Raw genomic sequence first — 18,573 nt, 5'->3', positions numbered from 1 at the left:
GTCATCAGCTGTGAAGTGGAAAGTCAATGCCTTTTAGCATTCAGCAGTGCTGACACTAAACATAACACACCTCACACTGTAAACACAAGCACTTCTCTCTCAGATCACCTGCTCTCTATCCATATAGTAAAACACACCTGTAGGGAAACTTTTACATTTCAACAGAAACGTATGTTATATTGTCAGAAGAACGGTACTGTACATGTGACATCATACACAGGACTCTTTTTATGCAGCTTTCCAACTCAGAAACTAAATGTAGTGTAACTTTAAGATACACAGAGGTTGGGCCATAAGACGACTTTAAGGGTGCATTTGTATTGTTTTACTTTTTTTTTTTTAACTGTGTACACATTTAAGATTACTTTACAATTATTCATTTTGTTAAACAAAAATATACACCGTTTTTAAAAAAGTGGTCTTAATATCCATTACTAAAATAGAAAGATCCACAATGTTCACTTTCCCAGTGTCTTTCCTTTAACAAATTGAAAAATGAAAAATGAAATAAAAAGCCTGGAGTGAAGACAATGGCAGTGGGTTTCAACAGTGGAGTTTGGTATGATATCTACAAAACCTTCAGGGTGCCAACCCAGTGTTTCCAAGAGACAGGTTTATTTTATTTATTTTTTAATTGTTATGTTGTAGTGGAAAAGGATTGATAGGTTTAATGGAAATATTTTGGTGCTATACAGAAATATTACAACACTTTTGATTTACCATAAATACATTCACATGCACCCTGCGAAGGACTGGCGCCCCCTCCAGGTTGTGTTCCCGCCTTGCGCCAGTGATTCCGGGTAGGCTCCGACCCCACCGCGACCCTGAACTGGATGAGCTCTTACAGACAATGAATGAATGAACATTCACATGCTATCTTGTCCTTGATTCTATAGCTACTGCCTTTTACCTGAGAACCAGTTTTAGAGTAGTATAATATCTTGAGATTTTAAACTGGTTTAAATGGCTTTTTTTTTAGATTTTATCTGAAGTTGATACACCATTTTCAAATTAAAGAATATAATGTTTTATAATAATGCTTAAGAATATAGACTAAATAAATGTTTGCTTATTTAATCAGTCTTTTTAGAGCCTTTTTTAGCTAGTGATTCTGTCGTGAACATGTACATGATTAAGTGTTTCTTCGCGTGGTAAACACAGTTCTTGCATCTTCTGGGAAACGTTATAGTTTTCTTTACTGTAAAAAATTGAGATGGTTTTTTTGGTAAGTATATGTAGGGCCCTTTGTCCTACGAGGGTTGTTTAGGTGTTAGTAGCTGAAAGTATAAGATGGTGTACTCTGAAATGCTGGTTTATTTCAGACTCCTCTGATAAAGATCATAATATCCTCGGAGTCGTTATCTCTTCCATAAAAACGCAGTGAATCCCAGTCAATTCATGTTCACATTTTTCCATGAACGTTTCTTCACTCGTGAGATGTACACGATTACGAGAAGGACAATAACTGAACATAAAACTACATTAAAATATCAGATTTAATTTATAATTTTAGTTTATTCGTCAACGGATTTGTTCCTTCGTTAAATGTTTATTCATCTATTTCTTTGGTTATATACTCTATTGTGCTTTTCGTTGGACAAACATAATGGTGATTAAAAATATGATAATAATCTTAAATATAATAGTCAATTTAAACATATTAGTAACACTGTTATTATTATTAATTATTCTAAAACGTTTAAACGAGTCAAACAGAGTCGAAGATGTGTAAGAAATCGTTAGCTTGATTTCAACGGTTCGGAGACTCCACAGCGCGAGGCTCGAGCAGGTGTTCGTTATAAAGTCATCAGCCTTGGTTAAGCGCGCAGGCGGAGCTCGAGCTGGTGTTCAAATCAAAACGGACCAGAACAGTTTTATACGGTGAAAGCGTATAAAGTGTGGAGTGAGGATCCGTGTGTGTGTGTCTCTTTTTCACCTCAGCGTTTACTTCCTTATTTTATTTACTAGGAAATTATGAACGTAAGTTTGTTGTCACAACAAATCGAGCAGGCTGAAACTGTTTACGTTTGTCAGCGTACGAGACGAGGATAATTAGGTTAACACGCTAAAGATCTCATTCAGTTCGAGTCAAACTCATTTCACCTCGCTTGTTTGTTTACGCAGTTTGCACGTGGACTCGAGGACGCCTTCTCGGGTAATAACGTGCTCGGGGTCGTTACGGTGATTGTTCAGGAGAAGTCTGCATTTCTAGTCGATCACCTGGATGAAGTCGTGAGCAAGGTATATCAGATCAGACGCCGAGCTTTATCTGAGTCTTGCTGCCAGGCCATTTATCTCATATATTTGGTCACATTAGGCGCCCAGCAATAAATGCATGCTTATATATTTCTGTTCTTAAGGAATCTGAGTGAAAATATGGGCTCTGTTTAGATACTGAGAGAAAACACAACGTGGCCCCGCTGAAACGAGTCCGTCACAAATATTGGAATTAAACCCGATCGTCGGTCAGATGCACCCTGTTAGATCCCGTTAGGAAAGCATCAAATGCCTTTAGATTATTAATACTTCACAGGTCATCTATGAGATATTTAAAGGGGGAACAAATATAATATCGACATAAAAATTGCTGTCTGCAGGAAAAGCAATGTTTAAATTAATTTTGTTCCCACCCTTTTCCCAATTAGCCCCATCTCTTCAGGAAGTCTGGCTAGAACTCAGACACTTTTAGTAGGAAAAAAAGCAGAATATATTACAAAACATATTCGGCTTTTTGGTGTGCTAACTACAATATGAATGAAATTGAGTGTAGAAGTGTTTCAAAGGAAAATAAGGTTTTGGAGACGACCAAATAATATCCTAGAGAAACTAATTCCATCCGTTGCCACAGTGGCGCTGTCTCCATCTCCCATTCTGAAAAATATCCTAAACTTTCAACTTCAGATTATAAACAGACTGGGTTTTTTTTTCATTTTTACGGAGACTGGAACGTTGGAATAAATAACGCCGTGTTTTGTGGCTCACGGTGGTTTCTCTCACAGGTAATATTCGTTATTTGGGGACATGTGAATCCAGCACTATGTGATATCTTGTCGTTTTACTCTTTAATCTGTCTTCCACTGAAGAGGTCCACTGCACGCGCCTGTGTTACTTTCTGTGCTCTGTTCTCATTGGCTGTTGACGAGGCGCGTTCCAATTTGAGTTGAAGAATTTACGTTACACGACTACATCAAGTCGGGTCGAAAAAGATCAGACGTTTGATAGGCTGCGACTAGTCTGAACCGTGATTTGGAGGCAAAAAAAATCGGAGTACCTCACACATTACACTACTTTCCACGGGCTGGCGACTGCACTAGAGTCTGCAGCCAAGAGTCAACAAGCACAGACTCGGCCCGACTGGAAAGCGGGTTAAAATTGAGCTAGGCTAACCCCAGCTTATATTAAAGATCATAAATGCTTATTTTTGTATGTTGCTCAGACGACTTGTGACCTATTTACTAAAATCTGGCATCAGCTAGGGGTATATATTCCGCAAAGGATAGGAATTGAGGGCTGTCCAAGAATATCTCTGGGCTATGAGGCTTGATTTACCTGGCTAAACAAGTGGTGGGTTAAGTCCTGCATGTTACAGCTTTCTCCTCTCTCCCCCTGATGGAGTTGATAGTGTATTTAAGCTTTGTTGCTGCCCTGCTCAGCTCAGGAGGGGAAAAAACAGGTCTTTGTTTCAGAACAATTTCTATAAACTAAATTAGGATTTTTTTTATTATTATATTTTTGTAAACTTTGTTACACATTGTAGGACTCATTGGGACAGATTCTCATGTTTATCCTCCACAGGAACTGCAGAAAAATGAATTCAAAAATGTTACACTCATACTGCAGGCGATTGAACAACTTGCCTCCAAAGACAACGACTGCATCAACCAACTTGTCCATCAAGGCATTGTGATAAAGATAAGTGTCATCAGCCCCCTGATTTTACATCTAACCATTGCCAAGCATTCTTGAGATCAGCTTCCATTTACCTCGGCATTTTCTTTAAGTCTGATTCCCAACATGAATGTTTCAAGGTTATTAGTGTTTAAGAGTGCTAAATATTTATTGCCATACTATATATTTTTTTTCGCTATTTTTATTTTCTTAAACTGCAACCACAAAATATTTGTCTAAAAACAAAAGTTAAAGGACTGTAAAAGAGTAACCAGCCTACACCTTTTCAGTCAGTTTGTTTAGGTTGTCATGTCTATTTAATATTTACTTTGTGTGTGTAATTTTATATGCATAAGTTTTGGAAAATCTCGGCTACATTTTTGTAAGCTTTACATGTCTTGTTCAAGAGGTTTGTGCTTTGAGGTCTAGACAGCCTCACTGGGGTTAAAAGTTCACCTCTGGATCCAGTGTTCATAATTCTTTTCATACTTGATGGCACTTTGGACTAAGCCTTTTATCCTTTTTAAACGCCTTTATCTTTTGCATAAAACCAGACTGGTTTTCATTTTGGTGCTGAGTTGTCAGAAAATGACTAATCCATAAAGATTCTGGGTTGTATTACTGTGTACTTAGAATTGAGCACAACTGATGTGTTAAAGTACACAGATGGCATACCTCCCTCTTTAATAATAATCTTTAAATTCCTGAATTTTTTAAATTCAGAATACAATAGACTACTGTAATATTGTCCATGTCTTGGGATAGTTATACAATTTAAGTGATTCATTTCACACTAAGGTAATGGTATAGGGGGAACCGTTAAGTGCAGAGTGTTGTAATCCCACTAAATTTGAGTTGTTAAAATGAACTGGCTTTTTCTTTTCTTGAATCACACATGCTGAATTGGTTTGAAAACGTTTCAGAATACATAAAGATGCAGCAGAAACCATCCAAGGCACCGGTTCAGCTCATTGAAGCCTTCTATGAAGCATCCATGGTAAAGTAATCCCTGTTTTGGTGTAGAATAAAAAATAATTTCTCAATTATTTTGCCGTTATTCCAGATACCTCTGCGCTACTTCATTTCACAAGTCGTCTTGTTCCCAGACAAGCTCCGTCCCACACCGCTACTGAATTTTTATTTTTTTCTTCTCTCTTTCAGAGTCTTTGCAAGAGTGACATTGAAGGTGGGACACATATTGAGATTTCAGTTTCAGTATTTTGTGGAGTAAATATCTGTAGTGTTGACATGCTGTGTATGTGTCAGGCAACAGTAAGATTTTGGAACTGCTGGTGCTGAGATTTGGAGCTGTTGTGATTGACCAAGAAGTGAAATTTGATCTGCGTCTAGAGGTACGAGAGACTAGAACATTCTAGTAGATTAATTTCTCTAAAATGTATTAAAGCTTTTGTTTTACACGCTCACTCTCATGGTCTTAGGAGTTTTTATTACCTTTTGTAAATAGGAAACCTGTTTGTACCATATTACATCCCAGCTGTGTATTATGTTGCACTAAATTTATGCACCCAATTTTGACATTACTAACCCTAACCAAATGTTTTGTTACTCAGAAATATTCACATTTCAATCAGGAAAAGAATACGTAGATTACGTTTTAAGGGACACAAGTGGGCTTCTGAGGATACACTTACATTGTCTGTACTTTTTAGAGAACACACACCTGTACACTACCGTGACAATGTACTCACTTGTTCTAACAGGCAGTTAAAACCATCAACTCAATGTTGGACACAGCTCCCAAAGAGTCTCGGAAACAAATCTGTCAATCCGATGATCATAACTTTCTGTTGTAAGTCATTTTATTTGATTCTATTGTCTATTTGATTGTCAATGTGCGTTGAGTATGGTCATATTAACAGTAATATTGGTTATTGTTAAGTTTAACAGGTGCTTTAGTATGTGTTAGAACTGGTGCTTCCACTGAACATGAATGAATGAATGCCTTTGTCACTATGCACATGTACAATGAGATTAAAGCAACTCCTTCCACAGTGCAACATGTACAATTAAATATAGAATGAGAAGAACGTGCTTGCATGGTTAAAGAACAAGCAAAGATATTTGGGTACTGACACAAAGCTATTTAAACTCGTTATGGAGAACAAATGTGGTGTAACTTTAGAGAAAAGTAAGCATAGCATACTTTTATTATACCTTCTTTGCCAATGGTTGATGGATATTTGACGTGGCTGAATTGATTATGGGGCTCTATTTCATCAAAAGGAAAAGGTCCATTTAATTTAAGACCTGAATACAGAGGAACAAAAAATCTAAATGCTGCCACCTAGTGGAATAGGGTCCGCTATAAAGCGCTTTAAAGCCTTAAAGGCTTTTGTGTAACACTGTTGTCTTGCTGAATTCTTTCAGAGAGGAGTTTGCTAAGGTGATAGTGGATGTCGGTGGTAAGTCAGTTGTGTAACTTCAATTAATTGCTCTTTGAACTACTTGTGATGCTTATGGCATACTGTAAAAATGGCAATAAAATGACTTTTGTTCCCGCTATTTTTAATTGCAATTGTAATGTCACAGCTTATTTCAGTTGTGTAACACAAGTATGAAAACACAGCACACTGTTTAATCTGATTTGGCTTAGATTATGAAATGCAGGTGGCCATTTCTGAGGCGCTCTGTCGAATGACTCCAAAGAAGCAGAGAGAGGATTTAGCTGGCAAGTGGTTTAGCCACAGAAGCTTTGCATCAACTTTCAAAACAATAAGAGTAAAGGAGTTTGAAACGGTAGGTTTGAGCAGCTCTAAAGCAGAATGTTATTAAAATGCAGTTTGAATGACTTGATGTTTCTGCTGTTTCCTTGTCACATAAAGGACTGTAGGATATTTCTAAATGAGCTCAACAGCTATTTTGGAGTATCTAGAAGGTAATTTGGTAAAATCATGCGTTCATTACCCAACATAATCAAATATCATCTACGGTGATTTTGACTTTGTCCCCCCTCTTAACAGAGTGTTTTCAATTCCTTGCATCAGAGCTTTTCTGGAGTTCACTGAGGTAAGTCTGAATTAGAAAACAAATGTCAGTTTAGTGTCTGCTTTGTCACTCACAGCTTGAGCACCTGCAATATATACACAAGATGCATATTCTAAATAATAAAATCACAAGTTCTGTTATGTATTATTTATATAACTGTATATGCTAAGACTTGCATTTTACATTGTTTTAGTTGTTTAAACCTCAAGATGAGCTCCTGATGGACTTCTGGGTGGACTTCAATGTAGGGACGTTATGCATCAGCTTGTTTGTGGATGACCCTGAGGTATGTTCCCCTCTGAGGGTGAGTGGGTGGGGGTGTTCCTAATAGTTACAGAAGCAGGCTTGGGACTGGAAGATCATTGTCCGATCCCCACGTTATATGGATGGTATGGAAGACCACAATACTTCAGCCCTCCTGGCTGAAAGCAGTCAAATTCTCACACACTACAGCATCTACTTTAGAACTTTTCCAGTAGAATATAAACTGGTACTGCAGCAAACAGGAAACAAATGTGAAAAATAATGTACGCTATATTGGGACACCTACACATAGTAGCAAAAACTTATTTGTATGTAACAATTTGTTTTAAAGTCATTTGTTAATATTAGTGTTCATTGCCTGTTCGTTCTTGTAAATTAAGGATGTTTATAAATATTGTAATAGTTATTTATTTAATTTTATTTTATTATTCTTTCTATAGGGAACTCTATGGGAACTTATTCATCTGCCTAAAGAATACATCTCCAAATACAGTCTTCAGGGTAAGTTTCAACTGTCTGTGTGTATGTATTAAATCTATCTGTTGCTCTCTCCCTGGTCTTCAATGATCAATATGATCAAAACAAACACTTGGCACAGGTTTGGGTTTGTTTTTTTTCTCTTTTTGGATAGACCACAATATTGCCCAATTAACCTGCTCTGTGGTGGTCTTGATCATCCAAGGCACATGGTGAAAGGGAGCAAACAAAGTATGCAGAGAAAACGCTAGGTTACAGTCAACAAAATAGAACTACAAAGTGCAACTATATGGTCAGTGTCAAGGAGGTGGTAGTAATGTTTATGACTTGTGTGTTTTTTATTTTAAATCAGCGCATACTGCTGCAAATCTTATTTAAATTTTAATCCTCATTTTTTTCCTTCTCTCATTAGAAAACGATGGTCAGAAGCTTTTGACTGTTAATATGTCAGTTCCTGTCTTTCATGGGAATATAATGGGCAAATTTGTCCAGATTGTTTTCGACTCAAAACATGACATCCAGACTGTAGCAGAGAAAGTCTTTGGTAAAGAGGATCTGCAGTTACCAGCAGCCCCAAAGGTTTGATTGCTTTCATCTTTACAAATGTGGACATTGATTCTGCAACGTGTTTACATCACATTGTCATAGGAGCATGTCAAGTTCTGAGTGCATAGTATAGTATCATAGTAGTGGCGTATCACTGATAGCAGGAGGGGAGAAATTATTTTATTTTGCAGTGAAATGATAAAAGCCATGTGTGTTCAGTGGAACATCTGCGTCCACAGGCTTAATTCTCAAATTATGATGTCACCTGATGGCCTTTGAGTCTGGATAAGTAAAAATGTAAATATGTAGTTGGTGTCATGTAAACTCTCAGTAACTATAAAGGACTGATACCAAAATATTAAATGAAATCCATCCGTTTGGTTAAACTCTTGTCTCATGCTATTTAAACTTTGTTCTCCCCCATTGACTTTGATTGTTGGCATGCAACAAGGAATTATTAATGTCCTCCTATTTTCCCACCTAATTTTTATGAATTAGGCTAAAGCCAAATGCATAATGTACCTGAATATACCTTTTTAAAGTATGTAATGGAGTGAGAATTTATTTCTGAAATGTTTTCATTTGCAGCCGACTGCAGCAGCTGAGGAAGACTCAGGTGTGTGGAGCCTTGCTAGTGTCATACAAAAAACTATTTTTTTTTATTATTTTTTAAAAACATTATTGCATGAAATTTCTTGTGGATTGTGGTCTCCTAGGAATTTCAACTTATCTAGCTGATGATGTGCAAACTTTTTCCAGGTATTTATTTTACATTACCTATCAAAACAACAGTTTAAAAGCCTTAGAAATCTCATTTTTGACGTAATTTGTATTTTTAGGACTTGTATACCACCAATCAATTAGCTTTGATTGACAACCCCCCCTTTCTTTTCCCCCCTCAGTCCTCCTGTCATAGACACTAGCAGGAAACCTCATGTAAGGTATTATTTTGTGACATTATTTTAAAATTGTGTTATATACACGGGCTAAGTTTTTGATGATTATTATTATTTTTTTTGCTTTTCAATCTTCTCTTCCCCAGGTTTCCTTTTTCTTTGAAAGTGGACCAGGAAAGCTACCATCACCAATGTAAGCTTCTGTCCTCCAGATTACACCCCCCAGTGTCTCTTCTGTAAAATATCACCAATGAAGCTGTATCTTGGTTTGTGCAGACAAAGAGTAACTCAAAGAGAAGACACTTTTTGTCTTAAAAACGAGTCTGACACTGAGGTAAGTTGAATATGCATGTGGTCATTCTGTTCAGTGTTTTGGGAAAGAAATATAGAACCCCAATGACTTCAGCTGAAAATTGGGTAAAACATTTTGAACATCCCAGCACATATTCCCATACGTACCTCAGTGTGTATTCTAGAATAAATGCTCAGGTAACTATGTTAACGGATATAAAAGGGGCATCTCTTTATATTGTTTTTTTTTTTCCAGTCCTGTTAACCAAGCTGAGTAGATGTGACTTAGATTCTTGTGCTATTAATCTCAGTTGTGCGCACACACACTTGACAGAGAAATTAGTCCTTTTGTGAAGAGCAGTGTTTCAGTTATGTGAGTGGATGTATATATGACTGCTTCAGGTGATCGTGTCAGAAATTCTGAACCACACGTTTCTCACTGAAGTGTCAGGAAAGTCGCATGGCAGGAAGCCAGAGACTATTACGTTCATGACTGCTTTATGGAGGAACCAGGTCAGTAGGGTTCAGTAAGCGAAAGACCTCAAAACAGTCCACCCATCTGCTAAAACTCTCTCTATCACATAATGCCTAAACTCTGGGAGGGTCCAGGCAAACGTATGCCTTTCTGCCAACTTCAGCTTCTTTTCTAACCAATGTGAACAGCACTACTGGGAAGCTGAATCTGGTAGGATGAGAGTGCATTGTTCTGAGTGAATAGGGAGATGTTGCGGTTTATGGCAGGTTCACACTACATGAGGGAGGATTATTGAGCAGATGGTTTCACTGAAAAAATGTTTACCTCCAATACAGTCTGGGGAATACACTGTACACATTTTCATGCCTTTTCTCTTCAAATCAGAAAACTTCTATAATTTCCAGGCATCCATTTTTGGTAGAAAGTGCCTTGCACATGCCTTCACATTACTTCAAGTGTGTTTGTGGTTACCGGACACTCATTGGGGAGTTCCACCTAGTGAAATTAATGTGTTTTGGGACACTGTGGCTGACTATTCATGTAATGTGCAAACCAAAAGCATGTAAATTCCTGTCTGTAAGAAAACAAGTCATGCCGTATCGAGTACAGTGATCCGACGAATTTAAGTTATAAAGCCCAATGCCCACAGTACTTCGACTTGATACAGTAGAACTACTCTCTGGGGTGCCATCCAATATTTTTGGGATAAGTTATTGTGGCTTAAAATCCAAAACAAATCATCAAACATCAGTGCCTGAACTCACTTGTTCTAGTGTCTCGGTGCAGTCAGAAACCACAAGTCCAATTTGAAGTGGAGCAGCTTTATGGTGGGAGGGGACCTGCGTATGTATTAACTGTTCCTCTTGCACACCTTTCAGTTGAGGTCTTCTCAAAGGACATTTGCATATGTTGCTTTGCTGCATGAGTATATCTTCACTGTTAAAGTTGGTAATTGATTTCCTTTGCAGGTAGCACGGGCTAAAGCTACTATCTTTGGTGTAACTCTCTCTTCGAATGGGTAAGGAGACTCGAATGAAAACACATTGCTGACCTTTTTGTAAAACAAATAAGATCCCAAAATAAATGTAGTCATTTTTGATATTACTGGCATCTTCAGACAGTATAGATATGCACAACTGAATAGTCTTAGCCCTTACTCCCCCCCCCCCGCACCCCCCATTTTAATCATAACTTGAGGTGCAGTGCAGTCCTGATCGTAGTGGGTTGAAGTGGCTGATGGCGTGAGGAGAAAACTTCAACCTGCTGTGCAGAGGTCCACCAGGACCAGGATTGACCACTGCTTTAGATGCATTTAACTGGACATCTCTAGAACAAACGTTTCCATCAAACTATTGACTGACTTGTGGCCAATTTGGTTTAGGAACTATTGTGAAATTCTTATTTTTAATCTGCTTTTCTGGGAATACAATTCTTTGTCAGCTCTGCTAGCTCTAAGTCCCTCCCTTCTACTGAGCACGAGAAGAAATCTATACAAAAGGTGAGTTTTAATCTGCCTATTTAAAAGCAATGCAGATTGACTAATGTATCAAAGTATCTTGACCATGGGCTTTATTTATTTGTTTATTTATTTTTATTATTTAAAAAAATACAGAGGAAACTGACATTTCTCCCTGAGAGGGACAGTCAGGTGCCATTTAGTGAGAGTCATTCCTCCAAAGAAACACCTCGCTATGACTACACCAGGAAGAGACCAAGAGTGAAAAGTAAACTCAAGGGTGTGTGCGTATTTGTATTTTTAGAACCAAAATATGTTTCCTTGGGTTTGTGTGATAGGTTTAATCACTGTTCTGTACAATGACTAGTTTCCTCATATCTTCTTTCCGTAGTTCTTCCATGTTCATCACCCAGTAGTGAAGAGGAGTGCTTCAAGGTAGTGAGTTATCTTTGATTGCAAACCACTAAGCCCCGCCATCACTCTCTTGCCTTGGTTGTAGGTTATGGCATTTTCCTCAACTAGTAGCACATACTATAAAGCAATGTTTTGCCAGCCTGCAAAACATTTGTAACTAAAGCATCACTGACGGTCCACTTATTGCGGAAGCTTTTATTGGCCAGACACCGTGTCAATCAGTACAGTCTTGTGCAGCCGTGGCCTGGTGGTTAGGGAACTGGGCTTGTAACCGGAAGGTTGCCGATTCAGTCAAACGCTGGCAGGTCATGACTGAAGTGCTCTTGAGCAAGGCACCTAACCCCCAACTGCTCCCTGGGTGCCGTGGCTAGGGCTGCCTACCGCTCCGGGCATGTGTGCTCACTGCCCCCTAGTGTTCACTAGTGTGTGTAAATGTTTCACTGCATGGATTGAGTTAAATGTGGAGAACAAATTCTTCTATGTGCAAGTACAGTGGCCTATAAAGTTAAGGAAGATAAACCATGTTCATGGCACTTCTAGTTAATATTTATTATTGTATAATTCCCCCAAGGAATCGACCCCCAAGCACAGAACTTTAGAAAAGTATAAGACTGATTGTACATCATTGCCTCAGAGCAAAGTCATGGAGCAGGAACTGGACACATCATACCCCTCCGAAGGAATCACTGTGGATTCAGGTCAGTGGACATATTGGGGTAGGAGGTGTGTAACTTATTCCTGATTTCTAAAATATTTCGACAGTCTTTATTAAATGTTTCAAATAGTTTTCAAACCATTTTATTTAGTCAGCTCTGGGAACCATATTCAAACTGTTATAACAAGTGTATATTGTTCCCCTTTATCACCCACTCTTCACTTTGCAGGTTTTCAGGGCAAAACAGACCTAGAGGAGCCAGTTTTATTAGACGAAGAACCTGCTGTTTTTATAGCGGTATTTTATTTATTTATTTTATGTTGAGCTCTATGGGGGTTTATATAACGTGGTGGGTTAGTGAAATATTCTCTCTAGCTATAAAAAATAATCACTTTAATAGCTGATTAGATTCAGATTTCTAGATGAGTGATCGTGGATGATTTATTGATTATTTTTTATTTATTTTTGTGGAACATAAGTCAGGTGACGGACCTCCACCACCTCCAAGGAAATGGCTACCAGCGGGTGTGTGCACGCATATACACATCAGCCATAAAATTAAAGCCACCTTAATTTGCAACTGCTACCAATTGATTAGCTCCAATGATCATTGTATTTCTACAATTGGACAGTATCTAATTTAGATTTACCTACCCAATTCCCTTTTCACTGTATTTTTCAATAGATCAGAACCACTACGCAGTGAGCATTTAGTCAAGTGACGGCTGTTTCTTTGCACTACAGTGACACCGACATGGTACTGGTGTGTTTCACTGGAATGAGTAACAGACAGTGCAGTACTGCTGGAGTTCCTGAATGTCGTTGCTGTACTGAATGGTCAGCAACCAAGAGTTTGCGGATGACTAACACATCTGTGCAGGAACATACGTCTCTGTGTCTGACGGACCAAGCTTGGTATATAATAGTTAGCATTGGAGTGGGCAGTGTTTCCACCATGTGCCTGCATACTAACACATCACCACCACATCAGTGTCATTGCATGGCTGAGAAGCTGTCATTCAGATATCTGCACTGTGGTGGTCCTCAACACTGGAAACTCAAGTATCCACTAGAGGGAGACAAACTATACCTTTCTAATCTAGACCTGCATAGTTTCCCTACTAAATCTAGTGTAGGTATAAACTAATGTATTTAAGGTGCAGCAAATATCAAGGCCTTATGCACAAGACTAAGCATCCTAGTTTGTCTGTAGACGTACATGTGTTTGAATTAAACATTAAAGCCAGACGTTTATAAAGAAACTTGTAAATTTAAAGTAACACTTGGTAAAATTTGGGTTTTTGCTTTTTGGGCTACCATTAGTGCAGTTCATCATTTTCAGTAGCGGCAAGAGATTAGATTTCCTACCCTTCTCAAATTTACGTAGTTCTGTTTCTGCAGTGTTGAACCCAGAGTAGCAAGCACAGGGGCTCTATTCTCCCTGTTACAGCTCAGTGGAGCATCAGTGACTTTTGAAGCTGTAATTTTAAGGTACAAATATGTTGTGTGCCTTTTTTTTAAAACTCTTGTATTTAAATGTACGACAGCCAATCAGTTCTGTGGTATAATAAAACGGTGAACACAATTGGTTGGAGTATATTAGAATTTTTCTCTTTCCTCCTCTCTGTAGAATCAATGTCCCAAGCCTTGATGGAGGATGAAGAATCTGAGAATGAGTCTGGAGTCACTGCTGCCTTTAATATGTTTAAAGCGCAGCTGCGAGAACATTTCTCTGTAATTAAACATCCTAAAAATGCATGCACACTTATAAAATGTTACCACATGACACTTACCTATTCACTCTTCACTACTCTTTCCAGTCCAGCTATAAGAAGATTGAAGCTAAGTCACTAAGATCTTTAACCGACTGCCAGAAAACCGTGACATCTCTGCTAAGAAATGCACACAATCAAAGGTGAAAATGTGTTTAAAATGTATAGAGAAACATGCCGTTTGTCTGTTCTGTGACCTGCTGTTTCATCTTAAATCAGTACTCCTTCACTCTTAAAGGTGCTATAAGTGGTTCTTTGACCAATGCCATAGAAGAACCACTTTTGGTTCCTTAAAGAACCATTTTTTTGCTAAAAATGTTTAAATTGATAAAGAGCCTTTACGTCAAGTGAAGGTTTTTAAACCTTTTTTAAAGGTTCTTCCCATTCACACATCTCTTGAACAAACGTTTGCTCAAAGAAACCTTTATAGCACTTTAGTTTAAAGACTGTAAAATACTAGAAATCAGAGCCCCAAGGATATAGTTTCCTGTCTACTGCATAATATGGCACTGATATTTGAGTGAGTTTGCCCCAGGAGGATGCGGTGGCCTGGGTTTCTTTGCTGGCCCTGTTGCCGAGACAGCGGATGTGGTGATGGTGACAAAGGTGTTCTGTGTTGAATATGCAATAATATAGTTTTTTGTAAATCAGTGACACATACTGAACAGGACTAACTTCTTGCCTAATTCCATCAAGTATTTACTGAAATATATTGTTTATTTGGATCTGTTTAATCTTATATGATGTAAATATACAGCCTATGGCAGTTTGGTCTGTGGTAATCTGAAGATGACAGTTCCTTTCTCATATTTTTTATATATATATATATACTTTTTTGCATGAATTTGCTTCATAGAAACATTTTAAAATCAAAGAATATTGCATGCGAAACCTTACATGTTAGTACAATTTTAATGTCCTAGTACTGTGTCCAAATTTACCATTATCCACCCCCAAGTGATTAAATAATTAAAACAAAATGGGTGATTTTGAAACTAAAAATCCAAAATAACTATTTTCTGTTTGTTTACTAGTATTCAGAATTGTGGGCTTTGTCTGTCAGGTTCTCTAAGACTTCAATTCTGTTTCTGAATGCATGTAATTGGTTGTTCACTGAGACTTGCTGAATATTTTGTATCACTTATTCTTTGTTTTCTTTCGTGCAGGCTCGTCCATTTGGAAAACTTCCAGGACACTGTAGTGCAGCAGCTGGCGCAGAATTGCCTTTCCCTTAAAAACATTGAGCAGGAAACTGTGGTATGTTTTGTCTCAGACACAGTATTCTCCACTTTTATTTTTGAATTTTGATTTGTTGTGATTGATGGAATAATTTAAAATTAAAAAGACCTGACAAAATGACACTTTCCCAAAATCTTGTTTTTGTTTTTCTGTTTCTCGACTTATTTCAGAGATTCTGGCAATCTGAATGTGATTCTGTGAAAGCTTTCTGTGATAAACAGCAGATGAGGTAGCCAACACTACACACCTGTAGTCAGATATGGTTGAATTGAGTGACTATAACCTCCAGCTACCGTAATGCAAATTTAGTTTTAAATGTTTTATTTCTTTATTTTCCCAGGTTGGATTCCCTAGATATTCTGAAAAAGAATATTCAGGCTCCACAGAGCCAAGTTAAAAGCACTGAAGTAGCAGCTACAGAGGTAGAGTACACTGTAAATGTCTCAGCAGCTGTTAGAAACTCTCTAAACATTTTAGTTTACACATGTAAACAAATTTAGAGCAGTTTACATCAACCAACTTTTATTTATTTAGAGTATTGAGTAATAATGTTGCCTTCTACTCAGAAGAATGGGTTTCAGTTCCTTGCTCAGGAGACTCCTTGGGCAAGACTCCTAAGACTTAATTTGTCTGCACCAGTAACATTTATTAGAACTGAGCTGCATTAAATAATGCAATGTGTGTAAGGTGAAACTTTGGAGGGTGATATAAACCCTAACCTCTTCCTTGACCATTTAAGTTTTGAAGGTGGTTGTGTATTCAGAAAACCTTATCAGAAAACCTTATCTTATCTATATATGGTGAACTGAACAGTTCTGGAGTTTAAATGTTTTTGAGAAATTGGAATTTCTTTTTAAAATCTGTAGATGGCTTCTTTTCTCACTTTACCTTTTAAAACATGAACTAAACAGCTAGCCACAGTTTAAAGTGTAATGTGTTCTTATTTTTAAGTTTTCAGATGCCCAACCATCCCTTGCAAAGACTGAAGGGAATCAAAGCACGGTTCCAGCACCTGAAGAATCTACCTAGAATCTGCACTTTTACTATGCACATACTTATTTGCATGTTGCACAGTTTTCTTTGCTTTAAACATAAATTGGGAGACCTACTTTGAAATGCTATATTAAAAGCATGTTGAGCATTGCAGAGGGGAGGTTATTACTTTATTGCACTTGAACAAAACTTTACCATTAAGCATGATTTGTTTGGTGATTTGTTTCATATCAAACCACTAAGAACGTGCAATTTACGCAGACAAAATCGTTACATGGTCTTCCTCTTACAATGAAGCTGCTTTGTAACTACACTTTAGGGAATAACCAGTAATATGAATTTGAGTTAAGGCAGTTAAAATGATTTATTAAGACGTTTTTCATGAGCATAGCTTCTCTAGGATGCTGGAATTTGTCAGCAACAGTGGTCCACAAGTTTTAGGCACATAAGAAGGTATATAAGGTAAACATCACACATGGAAGTGATACTTTTGCAAGTAATGGTGATGTTTATTGTCCGGAAGAACATAAAAACAAATTCATACAATGAGGCAACACTAACTGGATCTCCCACAGAATATTGCCAAACTCGAGCACAGGCATGTACTGGTCGATTAGTTTCAGATTCAAGTCTGTGTCTTTTCGAATGTAGAGCAAAACTATTAAGATGGCTTTCATACAACTTTTAATGTATGAGCCATTTAGAAACTAATCACTAAACTAGAGCCCCGTTTGCCCTGAATGATACAGAAGAGAAGGCCAGAGTGAGGACTGTGTTCAAATGTAGGGGGAATGGCAGACACGGGTTAAAGGCAGAGTCATAAAATACATTTAGCTCAGGTTCTAGTGATTTGAAATGGTATTCTATATGTCCAAAAGTTTACACACAGAGCTCTTGTTAGAAAAGCTTTGTCCATAAAATGGGATTCTCATAGTATCATTGCAGAAAAGGGTATAGAGCCTTTGAGTGATGCAGCAGTATCATCCAAAACATTGAGGATAAATTTAGGGTGGCATTTGTGATATTGAACTCATGATCCAACAATATAATGCTCTCATGGCTAAAGGCCATCAACTCTTCATAACCATGTTTAAATGTTGAGCATTAAGCCTTTACAGAGGGCTGTTACTGCAACCTGACAAAAGGTAAATAGTTGATTTCAGAAGAAATGAATGAGGTGTCTGCACACTTGAAACTGTGGACACATATGCAGTCTCTCTCGAAAGTAGCTGTTTTGACTATTTACAGGGAGTGTCCACAAACGTTTGGACTGTAGTCTAGAGTTAGCTAGAGTTCTAGCAATTGTCTTTCAAAGTAGCATAGAACAAGCGCAGCACATATTCTCCACTTAAAAGTGGACACTGGGTGCAAGCTGAGCTGAAAATATATTGTTGTGCTGTGCAATATCTATGTAGAAAGATGACTACACAGAGTAAGACGGATGTTACTGTGAAAACGTTTGATTGCAAATGTCAACTGAAGTGAAATGCTGTGTAGAAGTACAGGTACAATATGAAAAATATAAAAATGTTTTTAAAAAAGCTCAGAAGAAATGTGATCCAGGATCAGCGCTACATTTCTAAGTGTCATTCAGACGTCTGTGGATTGTCCTGTTTTCCTCCATCTTATTTTGCACAGCATTCTAACAGCTTATACAAGGTGGAGGAAATCAGCCATGAGGTATAAGCAAACAGCAGGGCCTCGTTTGTAAAAACTAGCATACTATTTTGATTTTAAAGGAATTCTCTTGCATTTTTCACCCCAATCGCTTTCTGTTGCTTTTGTGTTATAGGGTCAGTTCGCATAGGAAAGACTCTGGATGTGTTTACTTAAACTTGGAAAGAAAAAAAGAACATATAGCCCTTTGCCTCAACACAGGTAACAGAAGTAAAAGGGCAGTTGAAAAATGCTAGGTTATTCCTTTAAATCCTGAATGTGAATGCCAGTGCACAAGGTCCCTGGGTATACATTTAATTGTGTGATTCTCATCAGCTCACCTTAAAGAATATTATTTTATTTTCTGCTGCCTTTATCATCCTTTAACTTGCAGCTAGTGAAAGCCAGGTTATTTTAGTTAGAAAGATTAAAAAGCAAAAAAATGTACAAAATGTATTCCAACAAACATTCTATAGATAAAATCACTTTCTTAGGAACTAAATCAAATGGAGGCTTTGTTGAATTTAATCGTTATTAAGTGTGAA

General features: G+C 37.6%; 1 protein-coding gene across 6 annotated transcripts; it reads left to right on the top strand.

Annotated features, from left to right (window-relative positions):
• The first annotated feature begins 1,837 nt into the window (after positions 1–1,837).
• On the top strand, positions 1,838–18,563 carry sycp2l (synaptonemal complex protein 2-like). 6 transcript variants are annotated; one of them, XM_066646619.1, is made up of 33 exons: positions 1,838–1,980; positions 2,125–2,241; positions 3,796–3,912; positions 4,805–4,885; positions 5,050–5,074; positions 5,155–5,240; positions 5,610–5,698; positions 6,277–6,311; positions 6,503–6,645; positions 6,732–6,784; positions 6,870–6,915; positions 7,088–7,180; positions 7,599–7,659; positions 8,048–8,214; positions 8,770–8,797; positions 8,898–8,940; positions 9,084–9,117; positions 9,224–9,270; positions 9,354–9,411; positions 9,771–9,881; positions 10,812–10,861; positions 11,284–11,341; positions 11,456–11,579; positions 11,691–11,734; positions 12,285–12,411; positions 12,598–12,665; positions 12,848–12,893; positions 13,999–14,102; positions 14,189–14,283; positions 15,307–15,397; positions 15,550–15,608; positions 15,720–15,801; positions 16,338–18,563. In XM_066646619.1, exons 1-33 carry the CDS (start codon positions 1,975–1,977, stop codon positions 16,491–16,493), a joined length of 2,544 nt encoding a protein of 847 aa, XP_066502716.1. In that variant the 5' UTR covers positions 1,838–1,974; the 3' UTR covers positions 16,494–18,563. The 6 variants fall into 6 exon arrangements, 5 of the variants coding, with proteins under 5 accessions (XP_066502716.1, XP_066502709.1, XP_066502722.1 ...); XM_066646612.1 differs by having other exon boundaries at positions 3,796–3,914; positions 4,786–4,885; XM_066646625.1 differs by having other exon boundaries at positions 3,796–3,914; positions 4,786–4,885; positions 16,331–18,563.
• The last annotated feature ends 10 nt before the right edge of the window (positions 18,564–18,573 follow it).

The sequence above is a fragment of the Hoplias malabaricus genome, chromosome 1 (assembly GCF_029633855.1).
Source record: "Hoplias malabaricus isolate fHopMal1 chromosome 1, fHopMal1.hap1, whole genome shotgun sequence".
Taxonomy (NCBI): Eukaryota; Metazoa; Chordata; class Actinopteri; order Characiformes; family Erythrinidae; genus Hoplias; species Hoplias malabaricus.
Note: the sequence above shows the minus strand (reverse complement) of the source record. Positions and strands in the feature narration are given on the sequence as shown.

What these genes read in the sequence shown, in the direction of transcription:
- sycp2l (XM_066646612.1), top strand. An exon ending in GGTGATAGTGGATGTCGGTG is followed by an intron (nt 6,312 to 6,502) that starts GTAAGTCAGTTG and finishes GATTTGGCTTAG; the next exon opens with ATTATGAAATGCAGGTGGCC. An exon ending in AAGGAAATGGCTACCAGCGG is followed by an intron (nt 12,894 to 13,998) that starts GTGTGTGCACGC and finishes TCCTCTCTGTAG; the next exon opens with AATCAATGTCCCAAGCCTTG.